Source organism: Passer domesticus, chromosome 12 (assembly GCF_036417665.1).
Source record: "Passer domesticus isolate bPasDom1 chromosome 12, bPasDom1.hap1, whole genome shotgun sequence".
In the NCBI taxonomy this organism is placed as follows: domain Eukaryota; kingdom Metazoa; phylum Chordata; class Aves; order Passeriformes; family Passeridae; genus Passer; species Passer domesticus.
In genome coordinates this window covers 12170907-12192732 of record NC_087485.1, presented here as the reverse complement: position 1 = coordinate 12192732, position 21826 = coordinate 12170907, and the positions used below count along the sequence as shown (strand labels likewise).

Genomic DNA, 21826 nt, shown 5'->3' with positions numbered 1-21826 from the left:
ATTTCTGGTTTTGGGAGTTTAATTATTGGGGGTTTACCCATTTTCCTTGTTACTTTTGGTTTTGAAAGCTAGATTAATGGTCAAGCATGTGGAAACAAATTAGCAATTCAGTGCACGTGACTGGCACCGAGGACAGAGTGAACTTGGTCATTCAAGTGCTCGACTTGTCCTTTATCACCTTTATCACCTACTTCTCACCTGAATCCAGTGCTTGCACTGGGAAGATAACTGTGAGAAAGTTTAAATGCCAACAGATGGAACAGCAGTGAAGAGTAGAGCTGGCTGAGAAGCTGAAGGCAGAGTAGTCAGCGTGGTGTAAGTTGTAAGTGGTGGTTTGGAATGTGCACATTAACTGCAGGATGTAAGCTTCCAAAGAAAAGCCAGAAAGCAGCTGTAGGAGGAGGTAAGAGATGTCCTCTGTCAGAGGAGGTTTTCTCTTAGCCTTATCTGTATAGGGAGTAATGGCAATGGCCACCCCGAGCTGCCAGACTTTTGTGGCTGTTCCCCTAACTCGGGGGTGGAGGGAGAGAAGCTTGTACCACTGCAATATTGGAAGAATTTAACACAGGTGGTTTGGGTTCCTTGCCTGCTCTGACTCTGTTAAACACAGCTGTCGGATTTTTTAATCAGTTTTGTTGACACCTGTATACAGCTTCCAGTTATTAACATTTGATTTATTTACATGTGTATGCAGTAGGGAAGTATTAGATTCCTCATCTCAGCTAAGGGCTTGGTCTTAATAAATTGCTCTCTTCTGGTGGTCCCTCAGAGCTTTAATGAAAGATGCAGTTGTACTTGGTAACTAGAAACAATACATTCTTAAAAGATAACTAGCTATTACTGTAATGGTCATTGCAGGAAACAAATGAAATTAATTTAGTTACTCTGTGGCTGGAATTACATTATTAGTCAAGTTGATGATGTGTTTCTGGTACTACAGAAGCACAGAAAATTGTAGCACTGTATGAAGACATTTTTATTTCAGCTCTCGTTACAGGCAAGCTAAACATACAATGAAAAGCACATGTAATATGGTAAATTATATATTGGTTAACTGTCTGTCAGTCAGTTATTCTCTGAGCAATTGCTGCTACATGTGTACTACGTATTTGCTGGGGTTATGGGGGGAGAGAACATTTTTAGTTTATGTGACTTCTGTAAGCAGTAAAAGAAGCAGTTTTTCCAGCTCTAGTACTGGCACAATTACTGTCAACTTTTGCAAGTGTGGTACTGAATACAGACTGCTGCCTGAAGCTCCCTGCCTGGTGCCAAGGGGCTGACTAGGAAGTGTTTTTGTGAAGTGTGTACTCAGAGCTACAGCTGCGTTCATGGTTGAAGACTGAACCATTTCTGTGTTATGCTGGCATTAAAATAGAGTGTGACTTTCAATGTGAATTGAAGGCACTTGGATTTAGGTTTGCTTCCATGCTTTTAGCAAATCAAGTGCAATATTGACCTGTTGGCATAAGAAGCTAATGTGGAAATAAATGCTACAAAGTGTTATGAATGTGGATTTTTTTTTAATTGCATGCTGCTCCAAAATTGCCCCTTAAGGAAATTGAGAACTAGGAGCTTAAAATATTTTTTGTTAGAATAGTTGATATTTCATTTGCATGTGGGTTTTTTCTGACTCTTTGTTCTTTCTTTTTTTATTTCTTTCTTAGTCTTCATGAAGAAATCATTGACTTTTATAAGTATATGTCTCCCAGACCTGAAGAAGAGAGAATGCGGATGGAAGTGGTGAACAGAATAGAAAATGTTATCAAAGAGCTCTGGCCTAATGCAGATGTGAGTAGGACACTGTTTTATTTGTTTATATATAAAAGCAACATTTTGTGCCTATTTACTTTATGGAATATTGAATATTGCAAATGCTGTTTTATTTTTCCATGTTAAACATAAAAAGACTTCTGGTGAAATGAGAGAGGTGATCTTTCAATTAATACAGATTTTCTACCGCACATAGGATCAAAGACGAGTCAGTCCTTCTGTAGTCAAAGAAAAGGCATAAAGGTGTGGCAATGTTTAGTCTCATGAATATTTATTTGATAAGATGATTGGGAACATACCATACATGTATGCATGTGTTGTGTTTAAAGAAATCTTCTGAAACTCCTATCTTTAGTAGTAGGGCTTTTAGTCCAAAGACCTGTGATCCTGAATAAATTAAGGTGGTGTACCAGCAGTGTTGTATTACATAGACCATGGTATTTTTAATAGGCAGTTATAGTAAATTGATATATTTTACAAATTTAAAAAACTCGGGAGTCTGTGTTTAGGAAGAAACAAATCTGTAGATCTGTGTGCTAAGCTGTGTAATGCCTCTTTCCACTGTGGATGGGTTTTTGCTAGTACATACTCATTCAAAACAAGAGTTTCTCCTATGCAGAGCTATGGGGTTTTTTTGATAAAGGTTAGATTAAAAAGAAGACAGAGAAGTTGCATTTATAAGTCAGTATGGTTTTATGGGGACACAGTTGGGTTTCTGGCATAATTGGATCTAGTTTAATTGTATTCTTCTACTAATATTGTGTTCATTTTCAGAATGTAAATTTCTAGCTGTAGTCATCTATTTGTAGATAACAGTAGCTGAAAATAAGGGCTTGTTAGCCAGAATAGCAAACCAGATTCAGACAGCAGAATCTCTAGTATAAGGAATGCTCTTTGATCCTGCCACAGTAAAAGACAGTGTTTTGACATGAGTGACTTAAATCCACTGTTCATTTCAAATCTTCTTAACCTGTTTTTTGGAATGCCTTTTTAGAAATCAGCAGAATACGACAGAATGTGAATTCTGTATAAGCTCTGTGTATGTGATGTGTGGGTTTGTGTGTAAAATATTCTCACATTTTCCAGGAGGTGATTGTTATGGACAGTGTATCAGAGAGCATGGTATGGAAGGAGCACTCTCCACTCGGTGATTGCTGCCTTTGCACAGCTGGAGGGAGGTGTTTTGAGTCATTACTCCACATACCTGGCAATTTTCTCTTTGAGCAAATGCAGTAACCCTTCCCTGGGAACTGTGTAAGGGAGCAGCCTGTGCCACAGGTGTTACACAGCTCTGCTAACCCAGTGAAACAGTCAGGTGGACCCCAATCCAGAGCAGGAGTAGTGGTCTGACAGGCAATGGTGTAGAGAACAATGTGGGTACCACACCCTGCCATGCCTTGCAGGAGAGGATTTCACCAAAACCACTGGTGGCATCAACCTAGAGATGTTGCAATTTCCTGGGCAAGTTTGTGTGCTGCAAACTTAACTAGTTTAATGAAGTGAATGGATTTGTTATCAGGAGATCTCTCTTTGTTACCACTAGCCCTTTGAATGGGCACAAGAACATACTGCTTCCAGATATACTCTGTAGGACAGGCTTGATCTGTAAAAGTCTTTTGTATTAAAAGTAACTTTTTACATACATATGTAGCATACATATATGTGTGTGTGTGTGTAGCTTTGCATCCTTGAGAAAATAGTCTTTCTTTAAGCTGCTGAAAGATTTTGTAGCCAGCAGGTATTTAAGGAGGGGAAGCAAATACAAGTCCTACCACAGGCGACAGCTGACCACTGGGCTTAGCTGTAACATGACTGAGAGGAAGCACACACTGTGTAGTTGAAAAACCAAAGTTCACTTTTCAATTAGTGCCAGTTAAATCTGCCAGGACAGTCTTTCTCTGCTGTGCTTGAAAATGTTAGAGAGAGAGAGAGCGTGCCAGTTCCTTTTTCTCAAGTCAGTAACTGTTCTTCAAAGCCCAACTGCACTTTGTCTGCAGTTGTTACGTTGAGGAAGAATTCTCCTTTTGTATATCCTTCCGTTTTCTGGAGGCTGAAAGAGAACTGAATGGTGACAACAACATTACTGTGGTGTTATTTTTCTAAAACTTATTTTGCCAGATCAGCTTGGGAACTGAACTACTGAACTCAACTGTGTTCGACTTGGACAGTCTCTTGTAATTTTTCAGTCCTTTGAGTTAATCACTAACCTTTTGACAATCTGTGTTGGTTTAGCTACTTCTAAGATTCAGGTTTTGAGTACATGCTCTGAGAAGGTGGAGTGTTATCTGGTCCAATGTCCTCAGCTGTAGCTGTAGTGTAAAGTGATGAGTTAATGTTTAAGCTGCTCATTTTGAGTCGTAGATACAGCCAAACCAGTTTAAATAAACTTGGAAGTTAAACATACACATTTAGCTTGTAGTCTCTCACTAAACACATAGGTAAGACATAAAAAATATATAAACACATAAAAATCAGTTACTAAGAAAAGAAAAATTATGGCTTCATGAATTTAAACATACGGAGAATGTAGATGTAGAATGTGCCTGAGCACATCCTTTTTTTTCCCCTTCCCCTGTTCCACTTAGAAAAAGGCTGAAAAAGCAGATGGAGGGGGGGTAAAACTAGGTATCCTAAACTGTTACTTTATTTATAGAAGTTAGCAATTGTGTCATTTGCTCTCTTACTCAAGGGAATGTGCTTAGAAGGAAACATTCCTAGTAAGTGAGAACTGTTCTTGGCATCAGCAGGGCTCTGACCATAAGAAACACTTTAATTATGTTGAAACCAAACAACCCAAAACATTTACATGAAAACTTCTTAAGACAAAGATTTTTGACAAGTTCAGTAGTAAAATTTAGCTACTAAACAAGTAAGTACTTACGCAGTCAGATTTAGGATGATATCCTCATGATATCCTCAGCTTCATGTCTATGTGACCACATAGATCTGAAAAGAGGGAGTGTTACATATTTCACACACTTAAATTATGAAAATACTATGACTGCAAATGAAGGTAGAAAGATGAAATCTATTTAGTTTGATAAACTTCAGAAAATTCTGCTGAGAGATGTAGAATAAAGGGAAATTAAATTGGCCGTGGATGTACTTTTCGTTGTTTTGACAGAGGGATTTTGGTACCAGAAATTTACCATGCTTTTGTGGGTTTCCAAGTTCTCTTGTGCTTGGTGAGCATGTATTTGGACACATACTGTAATCAAAGTTCCTTCAGGAACTCTGGAATTTAATATTAAAAAGTTCATAGAAGTGTGGGATAAACAGTAACCACAACATAGAGGAGTAGGAGTCATTACAGTACTGTGAAGACTGAAGTTATCTTATGAGTGCAAATACAGATCTCTGTCCACAAACAACAAAAACATTATCAGCAGCATTGGCACACCACAAAAACTGATGCTCACAGCTCAACATCTCAAGCCATAACAGTCTTCTGTTTTGGGATGTTTTCTATACTTGCATGGCTACAGAGCTTCAACTATTTAAATTCCAAATTGATAGTAAATCAAAATCCTTTCAAATTTGTGTTCTGATTTCTCCACTCTTTCATGTTTCCAGTTTTTCTGAGAGAGTGGTTGAAGTGTGGGTGTGGGTTTCTTTTTTAATAGTTCAGTGTTTCTCATACTCCAGATTATTGTACAAGAGCAGATGTTGTCTCATTCCTTTTGGTAAAGGTCATATATGTTGTATCAGTAAGTTTATGAATACTTTCAGGGTTGTTTATTCTGTAAAGGCTCTCTTTGCTGTTCAGCTGAACACACTATTTTGTTTGATATTGTGAAAGCACATTTAGTTTTTTCCAAACCATCAGTGACTGTTTTATTGTGCAAAAACACTTTTCTGGTGGTTTTGGTGCCCAAATGAATCCTGGTTTGACTGAACTCAGTTTCACAGAGGGTGCTTTTATTGCTACCCTGGATTAAAACCAGTGATTATTATTAGTATTATTACATTCTTAGCTTGGTGATGCCTTTATGCTTTTGTACAATACTGATGTTCATGCTGTGGCACCTCTCACAGTCTTTGACAGTTTAAGAAGCTATGAACTTTCAATATTAAATTGTGTATGTACTTTTTATTGGGCTTGGGGTGAGGGGCTAAGAGGAGTGGAGTGATAAAAAATAATCAGGAAGAAGCGCTCAAACTGCTTCTTAGTCTATTAAAGTATTAAGGCAAAACATCATCTTTTCTTGTCTCCCCCTTTTTCTTACCCTGAAGGGGAAAAACATAAAAAATGGGTCACTTGACATACAAATAGGTGGCAATCAAGCTGGTGTATGAGACTCATTAAAGCAGAATACTCAAGTGTGTATAAGGTGGCTCCAGGAAACACATCAGAAGAATGGCTGAAAATGAGCCCAAATATGTAGACATTTTTCACTTTGAAGTCTCCCCAGCCCCCCTTTGAGCCTCAGCACATGAGTCCGACCTCCCTGCAAGGCTTGGCTAAGTACTGAGAGCGTGGTTTTGGCAGCTTACAGGGGAAACCTGATGGTTTACACCTCCAGTGCTAGTAACAATCCAGCACGATAAAGTAATTCTCTGGGATGTGAAGTTTTATGAAACTTTTGTTTGTTGTTTAAGCAGAAATAGACAGAGTTGTGCTACTTGCTTTGTAATGCAGAAAAAAGGGGGCATGATAGAATTGGGGTTTTTAAAGTATGCAAAGCAATGGAAATACATTAAACTTCAAAGTGTTTAAATATTGAGAGGTATACTTGGAGATATGAAAACAAAAATCAAATTAAACTGATACTGTTTTTCTTAAATATTCTGTCATCGTTACGCATTTCAAAATCTTGCGTTCTTGACAAATTGGGTTTTTGACAAATATGGTCATGGGAACAATTTTTACATTGTAAAGCAGTTGTTTATTAGAAAAGCCAAAGTTATTAATGTATCATGAGACAAAACAATGAGGATCAGCTGTTTGTAGTACATTGAAGATGTGTATGCTTTAACAGAAGCGTTCAGTGCCTGTTAGCAATACCAGAATCTACCAATGGAGGGTAGCAATAGCCAGCCTTTACAAGCAGCTTAATAAACTTGGTCTTCTGAAGCCTGAAACATTTCTTAATTCGTGCTATATGTTTTCTTATATATCCTTTTCTTGTGTTTCAGGTGCAGATATTTGGAAGTTTTAAAACTGGGTTATATTTACCTACAAGGTTAGTAATTTTTCAGTGTAAATTCCACACAAAAGAAAAGAAACTTGTTGGACCTACAACCCTTGGGTTATTTTTCTGCTCTCCCAGGATCTGTGTTACTTGTGTCAATACTTGTTAGCTAAGGAAGTGTTAAGCTATTAGTTCTCTGCAAAATGTACAGAAATGCAATAAATAAGACTATTGACTGTAACACGTCTATATAGATCTTGCATGTATCAGTAGAAGGTTCTGAATTACCATGTGGTTAAAAAAGGCTTATTTTGGGATTTGGCTTCAATACAAAAAGAAGATATTGGCCCTAAAAGAAAAGCTAATTTTTTTCTCCACAGATGACTAAATCAAAACTTTTAACATCACATTGTTAATATTAGTGCTGAAAAGAAAATGTTATATACAGAATTGTTTTTTTTGCTTTCAGTCTTCTTTTGTGAAATCTGTACAAAGTCAACATCTGCCTTTTCCAAATTTATTGCTAGTTTTCATAAAGAGTGTTTAATCAGTGACACTGGTATCTTCTGTGTAGAAATTGTGAGTATTTATGACAACTAAATAGAAATGGAGTGAAAGGCTTAAATGGCTGTAGGGGATAAACACATTTAAATAGCATAAACCTGAGGATAACTTTTGAACTGAGTTCCATACTTTGGGAACAGGAGGACATCTAGTACTGACTGCAGGTGAGGGATATCCTCATCATTGTTCCACCTCTATTTGTAAAAGAAGCAACACCTGAAACTAAAGCAGGAACTAAAGCACCTGTCAGGTTCTAAGGAAGTCTGATTTCTCAGTTTTTGTTTGTAAAGCCAGAAGTGAGGTGTACAAATACTCATTATGTTCACATTTGGCCTCATTCCTGGCCTTACTAAAATTTATTTTAAATAGGCTTAATTAAATATGACTTGATGCTGGTAATGCTAGAGAGATATTCCTGGCCACTTGATGGATATTTTACTATATTTGCTTGATTGTTTTGCAACAGATATAACAAAAATGTTTTTCTGTTGTCATATACTGCCTTTCTTGAGTCTTTGTTTCAGGTGAGGTTTGGGGGAGAACAAGTGCAGATGCTTCAAATACAGTACATAAAGCCACAAAAAACCTTCCTGTAGCAGTGCTTGCCAAACTTTTAAAACAGTCATCATTTTTGTGTTGGTCATTAATTCACTGTTGCCTTCTATCAAAGCTTCCCTTTGCCCTAGGTTTTCCCTACCTGTCAGTAATTGTTTAGATTTTAGGCTCTGGGATTCAGAAAGGCCTGAACTGTGTTTTTAATGTGTCTCTTTGTTGGGATTTGCTCTGTAACCATTAGCTTAAGCTGCTGGTGAAGGTTTGGGCACGCAGTGCCTTTGCTGCTGGATCTCTGTGTCCATTTGCAGGCAGTGTCCATGCTCAAGGTGGCAACAGAGCTGCTTTTTCTCTCTTGGTGTGCATCAGGAAAATGTCTCCTGTTTTTAACTGTCAGCAGTGGGTTTAACACTAATTTAGTTTAAAAGATACATGTCCAGCAGCATTTCCTGCTCTGCAAGCCAGTTTTGAACACATTTCTGAAAGTGGCTTGGTGCTGCCTGTCCTTGTCAGCCCAGTGGTCTGTGGCTGAGCTGCTGCTTCAGGAGACAGCTCCTCTAATGCACATGGGGTTTCTTGGGATTGTTAAAGCAGTGGTGTTTGTCAATCAGCAGATCTGTAGAAGCTGTTGCAGGGGGAAGTATTTCTAAACTTTTTTGTGTTTTCTGTTACACAGTTTTCCATGTCACTGAAGCACCCTGCTAGCATAATTGTGGGGTTACACGCTCACCTCCTTGTGCTCCTGGCCAAGCAGGGGAATCAAAGGGCAGCAGAGAGGGAGAAGCTCAGGATCTCACAGTAGCCCTCAGTGGCTTCAGATGTGACACCAGCCAGCCTTTGAATTTGAGTTCAGGGATTGGATTAGGGTGTCAGCTTCCTGTGTAATGAAATGATTCTGTGTGTGCATAGGGAGGAGGTGTAGTAAGATGGAGACACCCCTTCAAAGAGCTGAGTTAATGAGTGACTTAATTAGCGGCTTGATCTTATTTAATAGTTTGTTGCTTCCTGAGGTCCAAGTTGCCAGGTTTTCTTCTCCCTTTCCTTGCTCCCTGCTCTTGGTACTACAGGCCAGCAGCTTACCCTGTGCCCTCTGGTGCTCTGATCATCCAGAAAACCAACTTAGAGATGCACAGAGGCAGGAAATTACCCCAGAATGTTCTGTGGGTCTTTTAAAGGGCGAGTGAGGAAGGTTTCTGCCAGACCCATTAATAGGTTGAACTGATTTGCTGTGGATTAGGCAAACAGCAGACCTGGAGCAAGGGAGGAGACAGGGTCATGCATGTGGGGGTAGAGGATGGGGAACAGGACTTTTCCTTGTGGTGGCAGGCTGTTAAATGGACATTCCTGATGAATACAGCCCAAAGGTGGTGATTCACAACAAGTTCATTTCTTGGTCTGAATCACTCCAGAGAAGCTGATCCCTCTCTGCTCACAGTGTAGCCTGAGGAGACTAATTTGAGGCATTGCAGTCTAATTGATTTATGTTCATCTGTCCCCTCTCTGGGTAACCTGAAATGGTCTGTATTTCCCCAAGTGTAAGAGTTCATCTCCAACCATTTCCTTGGAAAAATCAGAATTAATTATTTGGTTCAGCTGTGCTCTGTCAGCTTTATTCAAATTATGTATAGATGTCAGTTGTTTGTATTTTAAGTGTATTGGTCTTCTAATTTGGATAATTTTTTTTTTCCATTTCAGTGATATTGATTTAGTTGTGTTTGGAAAATGGGAGACATTACCTCTTTGGACCCTGGAAGAAGCTCTTAGAAAGCACAATGTAGCAGATGAAAACTCAGTAAAGGTTTTAGATAAAGCAACTGTAAGTTTGGGGGAAGAGGTTGTTCCCTTGTTTTAAACTAAATTTCTAATCAAAGAAAGATGTTGGTTAAAAGAATGCATTTTTATAAGCAGAAACTTATTTTGTGTATTAAATTTGAAATAGAACATAAAGAACTTATTTATTTAGTGTGGTTTTTATTACTGACAAAATAATTGATAGTGCAATAACAAAAGCATTTTGTGTGTTGTGGAAATTGTCTGATTTCATGTGCACAATATATTGCTTTTAAGAGAGATTGGACTAGTCAGTGTTGTGCATTGATGTTTTTAAACCATTTCTGGACTGAGTTTTTACATACGTAAATAATTTATTTTTTCTTTCTGCAAGTAAGCAGGTATAATCAGTTCTCACAAAGAAATACTAAGTATACAGCCTTGTCTAAATAGGTGGTGGTATGTCTTGAAAAAATATATTAATTCCATTATAATTTCCTACCTTTCTTACCTGTAAGAGTTGTAAGAATATTGATGTATCCAAGTCATAGCTATTATTATTTGATGGTCACTCAGATGGAGACACATCAGAGTACTCTCCATATCTTGTACTTCTTAACTGAAGTTCATTTTGGTGAGGAAGTGATGACCCCAGTGACATGAGTTGTGTCATTTCTTTGTCTCCAGGACCATTTCTCTGTGTTTCTCCAGTGTTTGTCTCCCTCTGGTGTCTGTGGTCTCCACCAGAGCTGAGCTGCTGCAACAGCAACTCACCCAAACCCATCCAAAATAAATCACCTGGAAGGTGAAGCATTCAGTTCTGTTCAGCAGGACAGTAAATTCAAAATAGTGTTTATGAGCTAGAAAAGCAAAGTTTATGTAAACAGATTGGCAAGGCAAATGAGTTCATAAATAGGAGTTCTGATTTCACTATCTTCTCTCTATAAATTCATAAAAAACTTCAGATTTTCTGGTGCATCTGAGTTATAAATGAAACCAAGTGTGTCTTGGAAATCTGTATTAACTTATTGTATCTTTCTTTTGCAGGTACCTATTATTAAACTGACAGATTCCTTCACTGAAGTAAAAGTTGATATAAGCTTTAATGTACAGAATGGGGTTAAAGCAGCCCAGCTCATCAAGGATTTTATCAAGGTTAGGCAACACTCACAGAACTACCCGCTGAGTATTTGATGACTTAATTTCATTTTCTGTTTTAATTGTATCCTTGCTAGAGATACACTTTTACTCTGTTGTTTTTTGTTGTCTGATAATGCTGAGGCACATTCTTAAGTTGTAGATATATTGCCTTAAAAGGCATGAAGATACTAAAATACAAGAATGAAATGTGGGGTAGTTTTCATGGTACAATGATTAAGAAAAATGCACTATTCCCTTTTTTACGTGTTCTGCTCTTTTAACTGCAGTTCATTGAGCTCTGCACTTCTGAATTTCAAGATGGGAGATAGTCTCCTTATGAAAGCTTGAGGGTGTTTTTGTGTGTGAAAGCATACAAAATCAAGTTGTCTGGGTTACTTGTGACCCTTTGGCCTTGGGTCAGGGGGTGAGAGGGGTCTGTGTCCCTGGGCATGGAGCAGGAGCTGTGCGTGGCAGCAGGGACGAGGCTGCAGCCCAAAGAGCAGAGCAGGTCTGGTGCCAGTAGCTGGGGGCAGCTCCCAGCGTGGCAGAGAAGTGGCCAGTGAGGATGTGCAGGCAGTGGGCAGGGCCAGGATGAGGGTCAGGATCAGCAGCAGTGGTGGCTCAGGCTCACAGTGCAGGGCAGCAGCTCTCCAGCAGAGTGGAGGCACTCCCAGCAGGGCTTCCCACACGGTGCTTTCCCACAGGGCTGCTTCCCAGCAGGCTGAGCCAAGGCTGTGCAGCTGTGCCACACCACAGCTGGCCTTGAGCATGGCAGGAGGAGGCTGTGCTGGGGAGGAGGAGGCTGCGCTGCTGTGGAGGGGCCTTTGTTTCACTTGGAGAAAACTTGGTGTGTTCTTGTCAAGTGACTTCGTTGGTGTTCTTGAGGCACTCTCTAGATAACATTGCAGGGCATTCTCTTGGGTGTTATTTTGTCCCACATAACTTCAGTACCTAACTGAGATGTCATATTTGGTATTAGGCTTGGAAATACCTCTTTCTCTTCCTCCAGGTTATTTAGGAAATCTGAGGCAATTGGAGCCTTTATTAAGGGTATGCGGTTTTCCAAGAAAAATCCCATCTTTAAATTTTGGTATATACTGGTATTCAACACTTCAGCTTGTGACTGGAAGTTCTTAATAGTTCAAAATCTTCACTTAGATAGTTAGGGATCTTCAGTTAGATAAGGCTCCCAATACTCACTGTAAGGCTCATACAGAGAAGTTCTTGGCAAAATTCTTTCCCTTTAATCTTTTTGCAGTCATGGACATAATGATCTACATTCATCAGTGACACTAAGGAACTTTTTGGCTCTGTGTTGATAAAAGTAATGCTCTGATTGAGCTCTTTTGCCCCTCCCCTGAGAGGGGGTACAGAGTGCAGGCGATTTTGTTTGTTTGAAGATGTTACCTGAGTGTAGTAGTTTTGAAGGGCTTTCTTTAACTCTGGGCGTCTGAAGTACTTGCAGGACAGAAATCTCAGTGCACTTTGAGCTACCTCTCAGCTGTAGCAAGAAGGTTTTGTTACAGATGTTGGTATCTGCACAGTTGTTCCTTTGCTATTCTTTTCACTTGTATGAGAAAAGTAAGTGTATATATTCAACCCAAATACCTCTGATTTTATGATGTAATAACTTTTTTCTGTTGTGAGTATCTGCCACCAGAGTCCAACAGGTAAAATACCTGTGTTGGTCACAGGCAGGTCACTGGCCCTCCTCCACTGTTACCAAAAATGATAGGTTAGATTTACAGTTAGCTTAGAGCCAAAATATAATAAAACAGATGGTTTCAGTGTGCTCTCCGTTGTATGCATGCATCACAGTATTGTAACAACTTTGTTTTTCTCTTTCAGAAATATCCTGTGTTACCATTTCTAGTTTTAGTATTGAAACAGTTCCTGTTGCAGAGGGACCTTAATGAAGTATTTACAGGTGGAATTGGTTCTTATAGTCTCTTTTTAATGGCTGTCAGTTTCCTTCAGGTAAGTTCAATGGAATTTATCAGTGTCACTGTGGTGCCTAAGGACATCACCATAAGAAGGAATTTGGTCAACCCTCAAATTTAATCATTTAAGCTGTCAGTTTTTTGGGGTTGCACCCCCTTTACATTTAAAATTAGATATGTCCCGTCTGTCTTCTGTTCCTTCTCTGGTGCTGATACTTTTGGTACAAAAGGTGTTTAGAATATCTGTTGGTGTGCCCATGCCAGGCACTGATACATATGATTTTGATACACATGATATGACATGTGTCATTCCTAGTAAAACAACTTGAATATTGTATAACTTGCTTGGAACAAGTTCCATAAGGTTGGTGTTAGCTGCAGCTGTCCTTTATTGCACTTGGTCTCCAGGTCACACACCCTGTGTGTCCTCTAACAAATGCAGTGTAATCTTGGTTCTCTGGGTTTCTAAGCTGATCTCAAGCAAACATATTTTATAACTTTCTCTTAAATCTAATAGAACAAAATGCATGAGCTGAATCTATATTGTTGTGCCTGGGAGAGGGAAATACTGGACAAATATGAAGTGGCTCATTTCTGGCTGTATCAGCCCTGTTGTTTTTCCTGAACTAAATGTTATGTATAACTGTTTTTGCAAGTGTATGTCCATACTTTTCCAGACTGTAATTACTCTAAAACCTGAGCCTGGAACCGGAGCTCGGTGTTTGCTGAGTGCCTTTGCAGTTCCCTGCTGAGTGCAAAAGAAATAAGGGCAACATGCATATAGTTTAAAACCAAAATCTCTCCTAATCCATTTTTTACTTATGTTGAGTAACAGCACTTCTATTTCCTCACTTAAAAAAATAAATTAAAAAGGTAGGTTTCATATCAGTTACAATTCTGAGCTGGTTTTGCCCACTCAGGCTGCTTACTTAGCAGTAGAGGGGATCCTGTGTATAGCTGTGCACGTGAGAAGTATTTGTATTGCGGACCCAGGTTTTTTAGGTTCAAATACCTGCTGTTCACAAGAACCCTGCTGGAAGTTCACTTATTGGACTAAAAGTTCAAATGCAAAAAGATTAGTGCTTGACAGCCTTTTTTTGAAGAGGTAGTTATTTTATAAAAGTTGTCATAGCATCTTATTTTAAAGAGGCAAAACTGCTTAATCAAGGGAAAATGCTTTATTTAGACATATCTGTTTTATTATTTTTATTACTATGTTTAGACATATTTTCTGTGAAAAAGAAAAGAGCTTGAAGTTTTAAAAGAATGAATTTTTTTCTCTCTTCTTAATAGCTGCATCCCAGGGAAGATGCCTGTATGCCCAATGCCAACTATGGTGTTCTTTTAATAGAGTTTTTTGAATTATATGGACGTCACTTCAATTATCTGAAGACTGGAATCCGAATAAAGGATGGTGGCTCTTATGTTGCCAAGGATGAAGTGCAGAAAAGCATGCTGGATGGCTACAGACCATCAATGCTGTACATTGAGGATCCATTACAGCCAGGTATCCCCAGAAACCAAAATGGAATAACAGTACTATTAAATGTTTAATAGATGCACTGCAGGATTTTTTTTCTCTTCATATATTGTACTTGTACCAGAGAATTGCTGGTCTGGACTTCTTTACATGAAAATCCCTGTAGATATTTTAAGCTGTTTATGCTAAATAAATAAATAAATAAATATATATATATAGCATAAAGCATAAATATTTATGCTTTATGCTAATCCTGTTCTACAAGAGGTTGCTGCAGTTAGTTGGGACTCAAGCACAATTTTTAAAACATGACTGTCTGCTGCCTGAAAGGTGATAACCACAGTTTCAATCTTACTCATTTATTTATATTCTTATTTTAAGGTAATGATGTTGGGAGGAGTTCCTATGGTGCCATGCAGGTGAAGCAGGCTTTTGATTATGCCTATGTTGTTCTGAGCCATGCAGTTTCCCCAATAGCTAAATATTATCCTAACAACGAAACAGAAAGGTAAAGACTCCAAGTCTAAATCTCTGACATTCATTGCTTATATTTTCCTGTGTTTAAAAATTAATTGTGGTGATGGTTTTGTTTGTTTTTTGGTTTTTTTTTTTTTTTTCTCCTGGTTTGCAGTATATTAGGGAGAATAATTAGAGTAACACAAGAAGTGGCCACATACAGAGACTGGATATCCAAGCAGTGGGGAATGCAAAGCAGAACAGAATCTTCATGTAATGGTGAGTTTTGACTCAGCAGGGCTGAGGGGGAAAACTTCTTGCAGATTTTGCTTGTATAGATTGCTTTTGCCTCACATAAGTCAATGTGTACATCTTAGTAGCAATTTCCTTTTTTTGTTCAGTATTCCTGTCTTTTCATCCAGAAAAATTAGATTTCTACAAGAGTAAAATGCCCCCATCTTTATTGTACAACACTAGATTTGGTTAGTAGAGAGATCTGTAAAGAGTGCTGCCTTCCAAAAAGACTTTGAAAAAACTTCCAATTTAAATTACCACATTGTCACACTTCCTTTGTCCTTTAAATGTGGACAAAGTCTTAACAAGATTACTGGGCATGCCAGTTTAAATCTGAATCCTTAAATTCTGCATTATTGATACTCATTTTAAGGTCTGACGTACTGTATGTTTAAGGAAGCAATACTTAAGCCAGGATTCACTATGTAAGTGGAAGAAGTCTTTTAAACGGAAAAGTCCTGAAATATCAGTCATGATCTTGTTTTTAAAAAATAGAAACACACAAAATCTAGCCAGAGAACTTGGTGACAATGCCCTTTGGACTCACATTGCCCATCTTCTGACTTCAGCAGTCAGTTGCCACCCTCTTTTGGTGCAGGTGTATCTGCTGTCTGGAAGTTTGCAAACTAGAATTAATTTTGATACTCTCCAGTTAATTTTAGAATGTTTCCTGTCAGAAGTGTTCTCTTGTTAGTGATTAATCAGAGAAGATGTTTCAAGGACCCGTTCTTTTGGCTAGGCTGGGATTTTTTTTACTTGTTTTTGAACTAGTGTGAATGATTTGTCAGCTGGATGTGCTCTGTGCCATTGGGCTGTCAGCCTGCAGGCCCTGGTGGCCCTGCTGTCCCTGGGAATGGCAGACAGCCAGTGCTCTGTCCCAGGAGCTCCCATCACCTCCCTTTTAGCTGCCTGTGTGCATGGACATCATGTAAATCTCTGCCTCCTAAGAGTCTTACTTCAGATGAAACAGCAGTCAAAAAAAAGAATGTGTTAAGGAAGTAACGGTGACAGTAACAGTGGTTGTCTTGTTTATTTAGTTCAGATTTAAGTTCCAATTTTTTTTTTTAATGCAAAGCATAGTGAGATATGAGAGTTCTGTGTCTTGAGTTTTCAATGTAGGAAATCCTACAAAGCAATGAGGCTTATTTGGGGTTCTTCGGATATTAGCAGCTCCAGCAGAAAAAAAAATGGAGTTGCTGAGTATTGGACATAGAGGAACAGAATTAAACCTGTGTATTTGAGTGCTGTTGAAGTGTGGCATGAAACAATCTACAGCAGCACATCTGAACTTTGTTACTGCCTTTTCCCACATCTTCTGCCCCTAATTTCCATCTCAAACCATGGCAATGCTCAGGGCATTAATGGATCCTATCAGGAAGCTCTGGGAGGTGCTGGCCTGCAGTGCACACACACAGAGGCACTCACGTGTGCCTGCATGGATTTAGGGTGTGGATGTGTGCAGGTGTCTGTGAGTGTCCTGTAGGATGAAACACATATTTTGTAGGGGGTTTATATTAAAGACCCCAAGGCAACATATTTTTGCATTTAAATGTGTGGTGATGCTTCTGTTTTGTTTTTACCAGGTAATGGAGTAACCTTGATAGTAGATACTCAGCAGCTGGACAAATGCAACAATAATCTTTCTGAAGAGAATGAAGCACTGGGAAAACCTAGAAATAAAACTTCAGAAACACTTAGTAAACATTCTTCAAATTCTTCATCAGGTCCTTTATCATCATCATCATCCACACTGTCCAGCTCTAGTGATGTAGTAAGTACTGGAGGTTTTCTGACTCTGCTTTTTAATATTTCTTTGGTGTTTTTTCCCTCTGATTTATATTGTCACAAAATACATTTTAGGAGCTCACGATCCTAGTCAATTAATTCATCCAGAATCCTAACTTGCATAAGATGTTAACTCTTATGCAATTTGTACACATACAAGTTGCAGTGTGTTTTTGACACAATACATGTAGAAAGTGAATATATAGACACAAAGTTCCACAGCCCTCTTTTCTCTGGGAAAAATGTATTTCAAAAGTAAAACAGACTGGTAGTCCTAAGCCACATGCTTTGATAAGCAAACAGGCCAAAAGCTTTGGAAAAGATCTGTTTGGGAATTTTACTTAAAAAATGAAAGGCAGATCTCAAAACCAGAATCACACATCAATACATCTTTAAATCTGTTTTACTTGATAAGAATTCTGGATTGAAAGAATTTTAATATCTAGTAAAATAAACAAGTTTTCAGTTTTTTCCACTGTTAACTTTATTTTTAAAGGAAAAATCACTTTTAGAAATACTCATTCTTAAGAAAAGCTCACTAATCCTTTACATTTTCCTGAAGGATTCTGATGGAACACCTTGCAAAACCTCTAAACAGTTGAGTTGTCGTCAGTCTACCACAAACAGAGTGGGGTCACAAGAAGTGTCACTGGAATCCTCCCAGTCAAGTGGGAAAACACAAAATAGCCAAACAGCCAATACATCCAGCAACACGAACAAATCTCAGGTTTGTGAAATGTTTGAAAGCAACAACTGTGTAGATTATTTGAATATTACACATATCCCCCATGGAAGGGTAACTTGTTCTGGAAAGGGAGCACTGCATTTTTCACCTCCCTTTTGCCCCATTAAAAAGTTTCCAAACACTGATTGTATGTAAAGCCACCTGGTTCTCTGTTAAGCTTGCACAGATGAATTTGCAACCGTGGCTTTCCCAGCTTCAAAACAGATGAAGTTGGTCTGACTTGTACACCAAATTTGCCAGAGGTATTTAGCTGTGTTGCACCCATTTCCTCCTTTGCAAAAAGCACATCAGTCCAGTTTTGATTGCAAAATTTGAGAAATGAGGTGTGCCTACACTCAGTGAAAGCAGTTAGCAAAAATGTGTGTTTAAAACTGACTGGCTGCTCTTGTAGCTGTTGATACTTGTTGATCTGTCTTCCACTAAGGGAGGTGAAGATTCTTTGTGATACATAACATTCACCCTCATTTTCCTCTGTAGCCAAACATCCTTATGATGACACCTATCAGACCTTATGCATTTTGATTTCCCAAGCTGAGGAATGCTTCAGTATTCTGGGAATATTCTATGCCTCTATATACAATATACCCTGGATATATGCAGTTTAAATTCTTACACTTTTTCAGAAATTAGATCTTTTATGTTTGAAACATAGTCCAGAACCTTCTGGAATATTTTCCTTGAAAATTATTCTGAAGACATGCCTCTTACTTGCTGGTGATCTGTCTTCTGACAAGACAATTTACATGCCTGGCCTTGGCTATGCTTTGAGCATGTGTTTGTGTTATTGGGCAGAACTAATTCCAGGCTGGAACGTGCATGCCCATGATCTGACACACCCCATCTCTGAAAAGATGTGGCATAAAATCAGTACTGAATCAGATTTGAGCAATGTTCCTGTGTTGTCTTGGATTATGGACATTTCTGTAAAGTACCTTTACACTTCCCAAAATTCCAAGTGCTGTGCTGTGCTCTGCACTTGTTTGGGGCTAGAGGTGAACGTTTGTTTGCACCCACCCAGGTGGGAGATGGGCTCTGCAGTGCTCTGTCTCGGGCTCCTCCTGGCACAGCAGTTGCCAGGTGTGCTGCTCTCAGGAGCCACCGTGCTGGTTGTGCAGAAGCAGGGCTGTGATTGCCGTGCTTTGTCCCACTGGCAGGGATTTACCATGTTCTCTTTCCTCCACAGCATGGATCCGCACGGTTGTTTCGCTCTTCTAACAAAGGCTTCCAAGGTCCAACAAACTCAAGCCATGGTACCTCAGTCACAAACAAACAGCACCAAGGCAGCAAATCACACCATCAGTTTTTCCACGGCAAAAAGAGGAAACACAAGAGGGATGCAGCCCTGTCAGACCTTTGTAGATAGTTGCCTACTTTATGACTGTTCTTCTGTGTGCAATGATCTCATGCTACAGGATAGTTTGATAGTGACTCCTTGGATCTCTTCTGGAGCTTCAGACTGTTCAGACATAGATTAGCAACTGCATTTTTTTTTCCCAGCTCGCCACGGAACGGAACATGAAGATTGATCACTGCAAAAAAAAAAAAAAAAGACAAAAAAAAAAGAAAAAAAGGAAAAAAAGGAAAAAAATTAATTTTTTTAAATGAGGAAAAAGGCTGCTCATTTGATAAGTCATATGCTACAACAGGGTCATTTAGGATATAAAAGCTTGAATGTAAAATAAATGTATTTCCCATCAGCTCATGCTGACCTGTAGAGATAGTACTCAGTGTGTCTAGGGGGTGGTAACAAACAAATAAAACACGAAAAATAGGAAAAAAAAGGCAAAAAATTGTATTTTGAGGGAAACCCAGCCTTTAAAGGTGAAAGTAATTTGTGCATGATTTTTTAATTATTTTTGCATATACTTACCATTTTATTGTGTATATATAGATGACCATATAGGAAAACTGACATTTGTAATAGTGGATTTGTTAATACTTTTTACATAACATTGCTGTTTAAATTGTAAACATAAATTTTTCTCAGGATTAGTTTGGAAAATAATCTGAATTGTCATCTTAACATCCATATAAAGAGACATTACTAGTTATATTGCTCAGAATTTCTTTTCTTGGCATTTGGAAGATCTCATAGAACTTCTGATCTGCAAAAGCTGTTCCTCTGAAAGAAAGGTTTATGGTGACAAATGAAGATTTTCATTTGTATAAAGTGTACATGTACTTTGTGTAGACACTGAGCTTGTCATCTCTGAGAAGTAACCTTCACCTTGTTTTCTAGAGTGCCATCATTTCAGGCAATGGGGTTTTGTAGTTGCATCCTTCTCTTCCTCCCCTTAGTGGTCTCTCCTCGACCCTTCTTTCTTTTTTTTAAAGAAACAACAAAAGGCCACTCGGGGTTTGGTTTTGGTTTTGTTGTTTTTTGGTTGGTTTTTTTTTCTTTTTTTTTTTTGTTCAATTGATGGTGGTGATTGTTTTTTTTTTTATTTTTTTTTCTTTTTGTTTTCTTTTTTTTTTTGTATTTAAAAAATACCAAAACAACAAAACTCAGTTTGTTACAGACGTTTGCATTCCTGGGCTGCTTTAATCCCATGCCTCCTTGTTTGTGCCTTTCCTCCCCCTTTCAGGTCTGGGTTTTTTTGTCTTTTATATTTTTGCTAACTCCTGTAGGAGATGATAACTGTTGAAGCTTTAAGTAAATTTTACAATTAAAGTATTTTTTTCTCACTCCCCTCTTAGGCATTTTTATATATACACTTAATTATTAAAAACAAAACAATTTCAAATAATGAAATATACTTTATATTGCCTTAAAGACCCAAACCTTTCATATCTCATAATATCTCTTCATTGACCTAGTTCTCATTTCGTTGAAACTCCACATGTGTGTGGTTCAGTCACATCACAAGTCGAGCTTGCAGTACCTTTGATGCCATGAATGCGAATGAAATGGAAAATTGCACTCACAGGCATAGTTTGGAGCAGGAGTGGGGACACTTCAGTGGTAGAGAGTTAAGTGGCATTTACTTTCACATATTTCTGTAAAGAGGAGAGTCTGTACTTGGCGTACCTGGCTGTATTAAATGCAGCAGTTCTGAGATGATGCTTTTATAAAAAGTACTGTTAGCTTTGAGAAACTTTTTATATACATTTACAGAATACTACAGACCAACCTGACCTTTATGGGCACTAATGAGTGCAATGATTTTTAAAGTAAAATGAGACCAGAACCAATGTTATCACTTAAATTAATAAACATTTTCAATGTGTTAAAGTGTTTTACTTCAAAAAGGAAAATATATATATATATTCCAAAAATACAGCAAGTCATAACATTTACTCCAACACTAAGCTTAAGCGATGTTAATTTGACAATTTTTTTTTAATTTTTAGAGTCATATTTTAATTTGATCAGATAATTTTATCAAGATGTTCAGCTTTTCTTCATAGAAACTAGTGAAAGTTGTACCACATTATGCATAGTCACTATTTATTTTGTTTTAGATTATTGTGAATGTGTAGACTTATGTTCACCGCTTAGGGAACAATTATTTATAAATTATATTAATCCAGTATTGTTAGCTGCTATTAGCAAAACTGTTCCAAAACTTAATACTTGCAAAGATCTGTATCGCATTTACCACACTGAAGTGTTTTTAAAAGAATCACCCTCATTGTTGAAAGCAAATGTACTCCTAGGGTGCAGATATTAGTGTTCCAATAAGCATGTGATAATTTTAAGGTGGTGGTAGCGGGAAGATAATCTTGATTCCATTGGGAATCTTAGGTTTGCCTCAATTTATGGTTTTCATAAATTTAATGGAAAAAAGCTTTTCCTGGACTGCTCAAGTTTCTTTTTGGTAAACAGTATCTTTCTAAAAGAAAAAAAAAAAAAGAAAAAAAAAAGAAAAAAAAAAAAGCATGAAGGAAAAATTGAGGCATTTTACATTGCCTCAAATGACCAGCATTGTATTCATAAAATACTGTATATCTTGCAAAATTTATTTAAACGGAACAGTTGAACTGTTCGTTTTTCAATCTGAAGTAAAATACTTTCAAGACCTTTTAGTTTGCCTGCTCATTTGTCTTGTACATTTCATCTCTGTATTTGACTCAAGTCTAATTCCTTTTTGAGTTTCAATACTTTTGTGAAGATTTTGTGAATATATGAAAAAAATAAATGTTTAATCTAACTACTGCAGTTTATCACCATTCTTGACACCCTCTGTTCCCCTTCACA

At 38.0% G+C, this 21826-nt stretch overlaps 1 protein-coding gene across 1 annotated transcript in view; it reads left to right on the top strand.

The window, feature by feature from the left end:
- TENT4B (terminal nucleotidyltransferase 4B) overlaps nucleotides 1-21779 on the top strand; it is a 41444-nt gene extending 19665 nt beyond the window's left edge. The window contains exons 2-12 of the mRNA XM_064386336.1: nucleotides 1665-1788; nucleotides 6907-6953; nucleotides 9714-9834; nucleotides 10836-10943; nucleotides 12777-12905; nucleotides 14162-14375; nucleotides 14730-14856; nucleotides 14980-15083; nucleotides 16682-16869; nucleotides 17446-17610; nucleotides 18812-21779. Of these exons, the coding sequence (XP_064242406.1) occupies nucleotides 1665-1788; nucleotides 6907-6953; nucleotides 9714-9834; nucleotides 10836-10943; nucleotides 12777-12905; nucleotides 14162-14375; nucleotides 14730-14856; nucleotides 14980-15083; nucleotides 16682-16869; nucleotides 17446-17610; nucleotides 18812-18991 (1507 nt within the window). The 3' untranslated portion in view covers nucleotides 18992-21779. The remainder of the gene's footprint in view (nucleotides 1-1664; nucleotides 1789-6906; nucleotides 6954-9713; nucleotides 9835-10835; nucleotides 10944-12776; nucleotides 12906-14161; nucleotides 14376-14729; nucleotides 14857-14979; nucleotides 15084-16681; nucleotides 16870-17445; nucleotides 17611-18811) is intronic.
- Nucleotides 21780-21826: the final 47 nt, after the last annotated feature.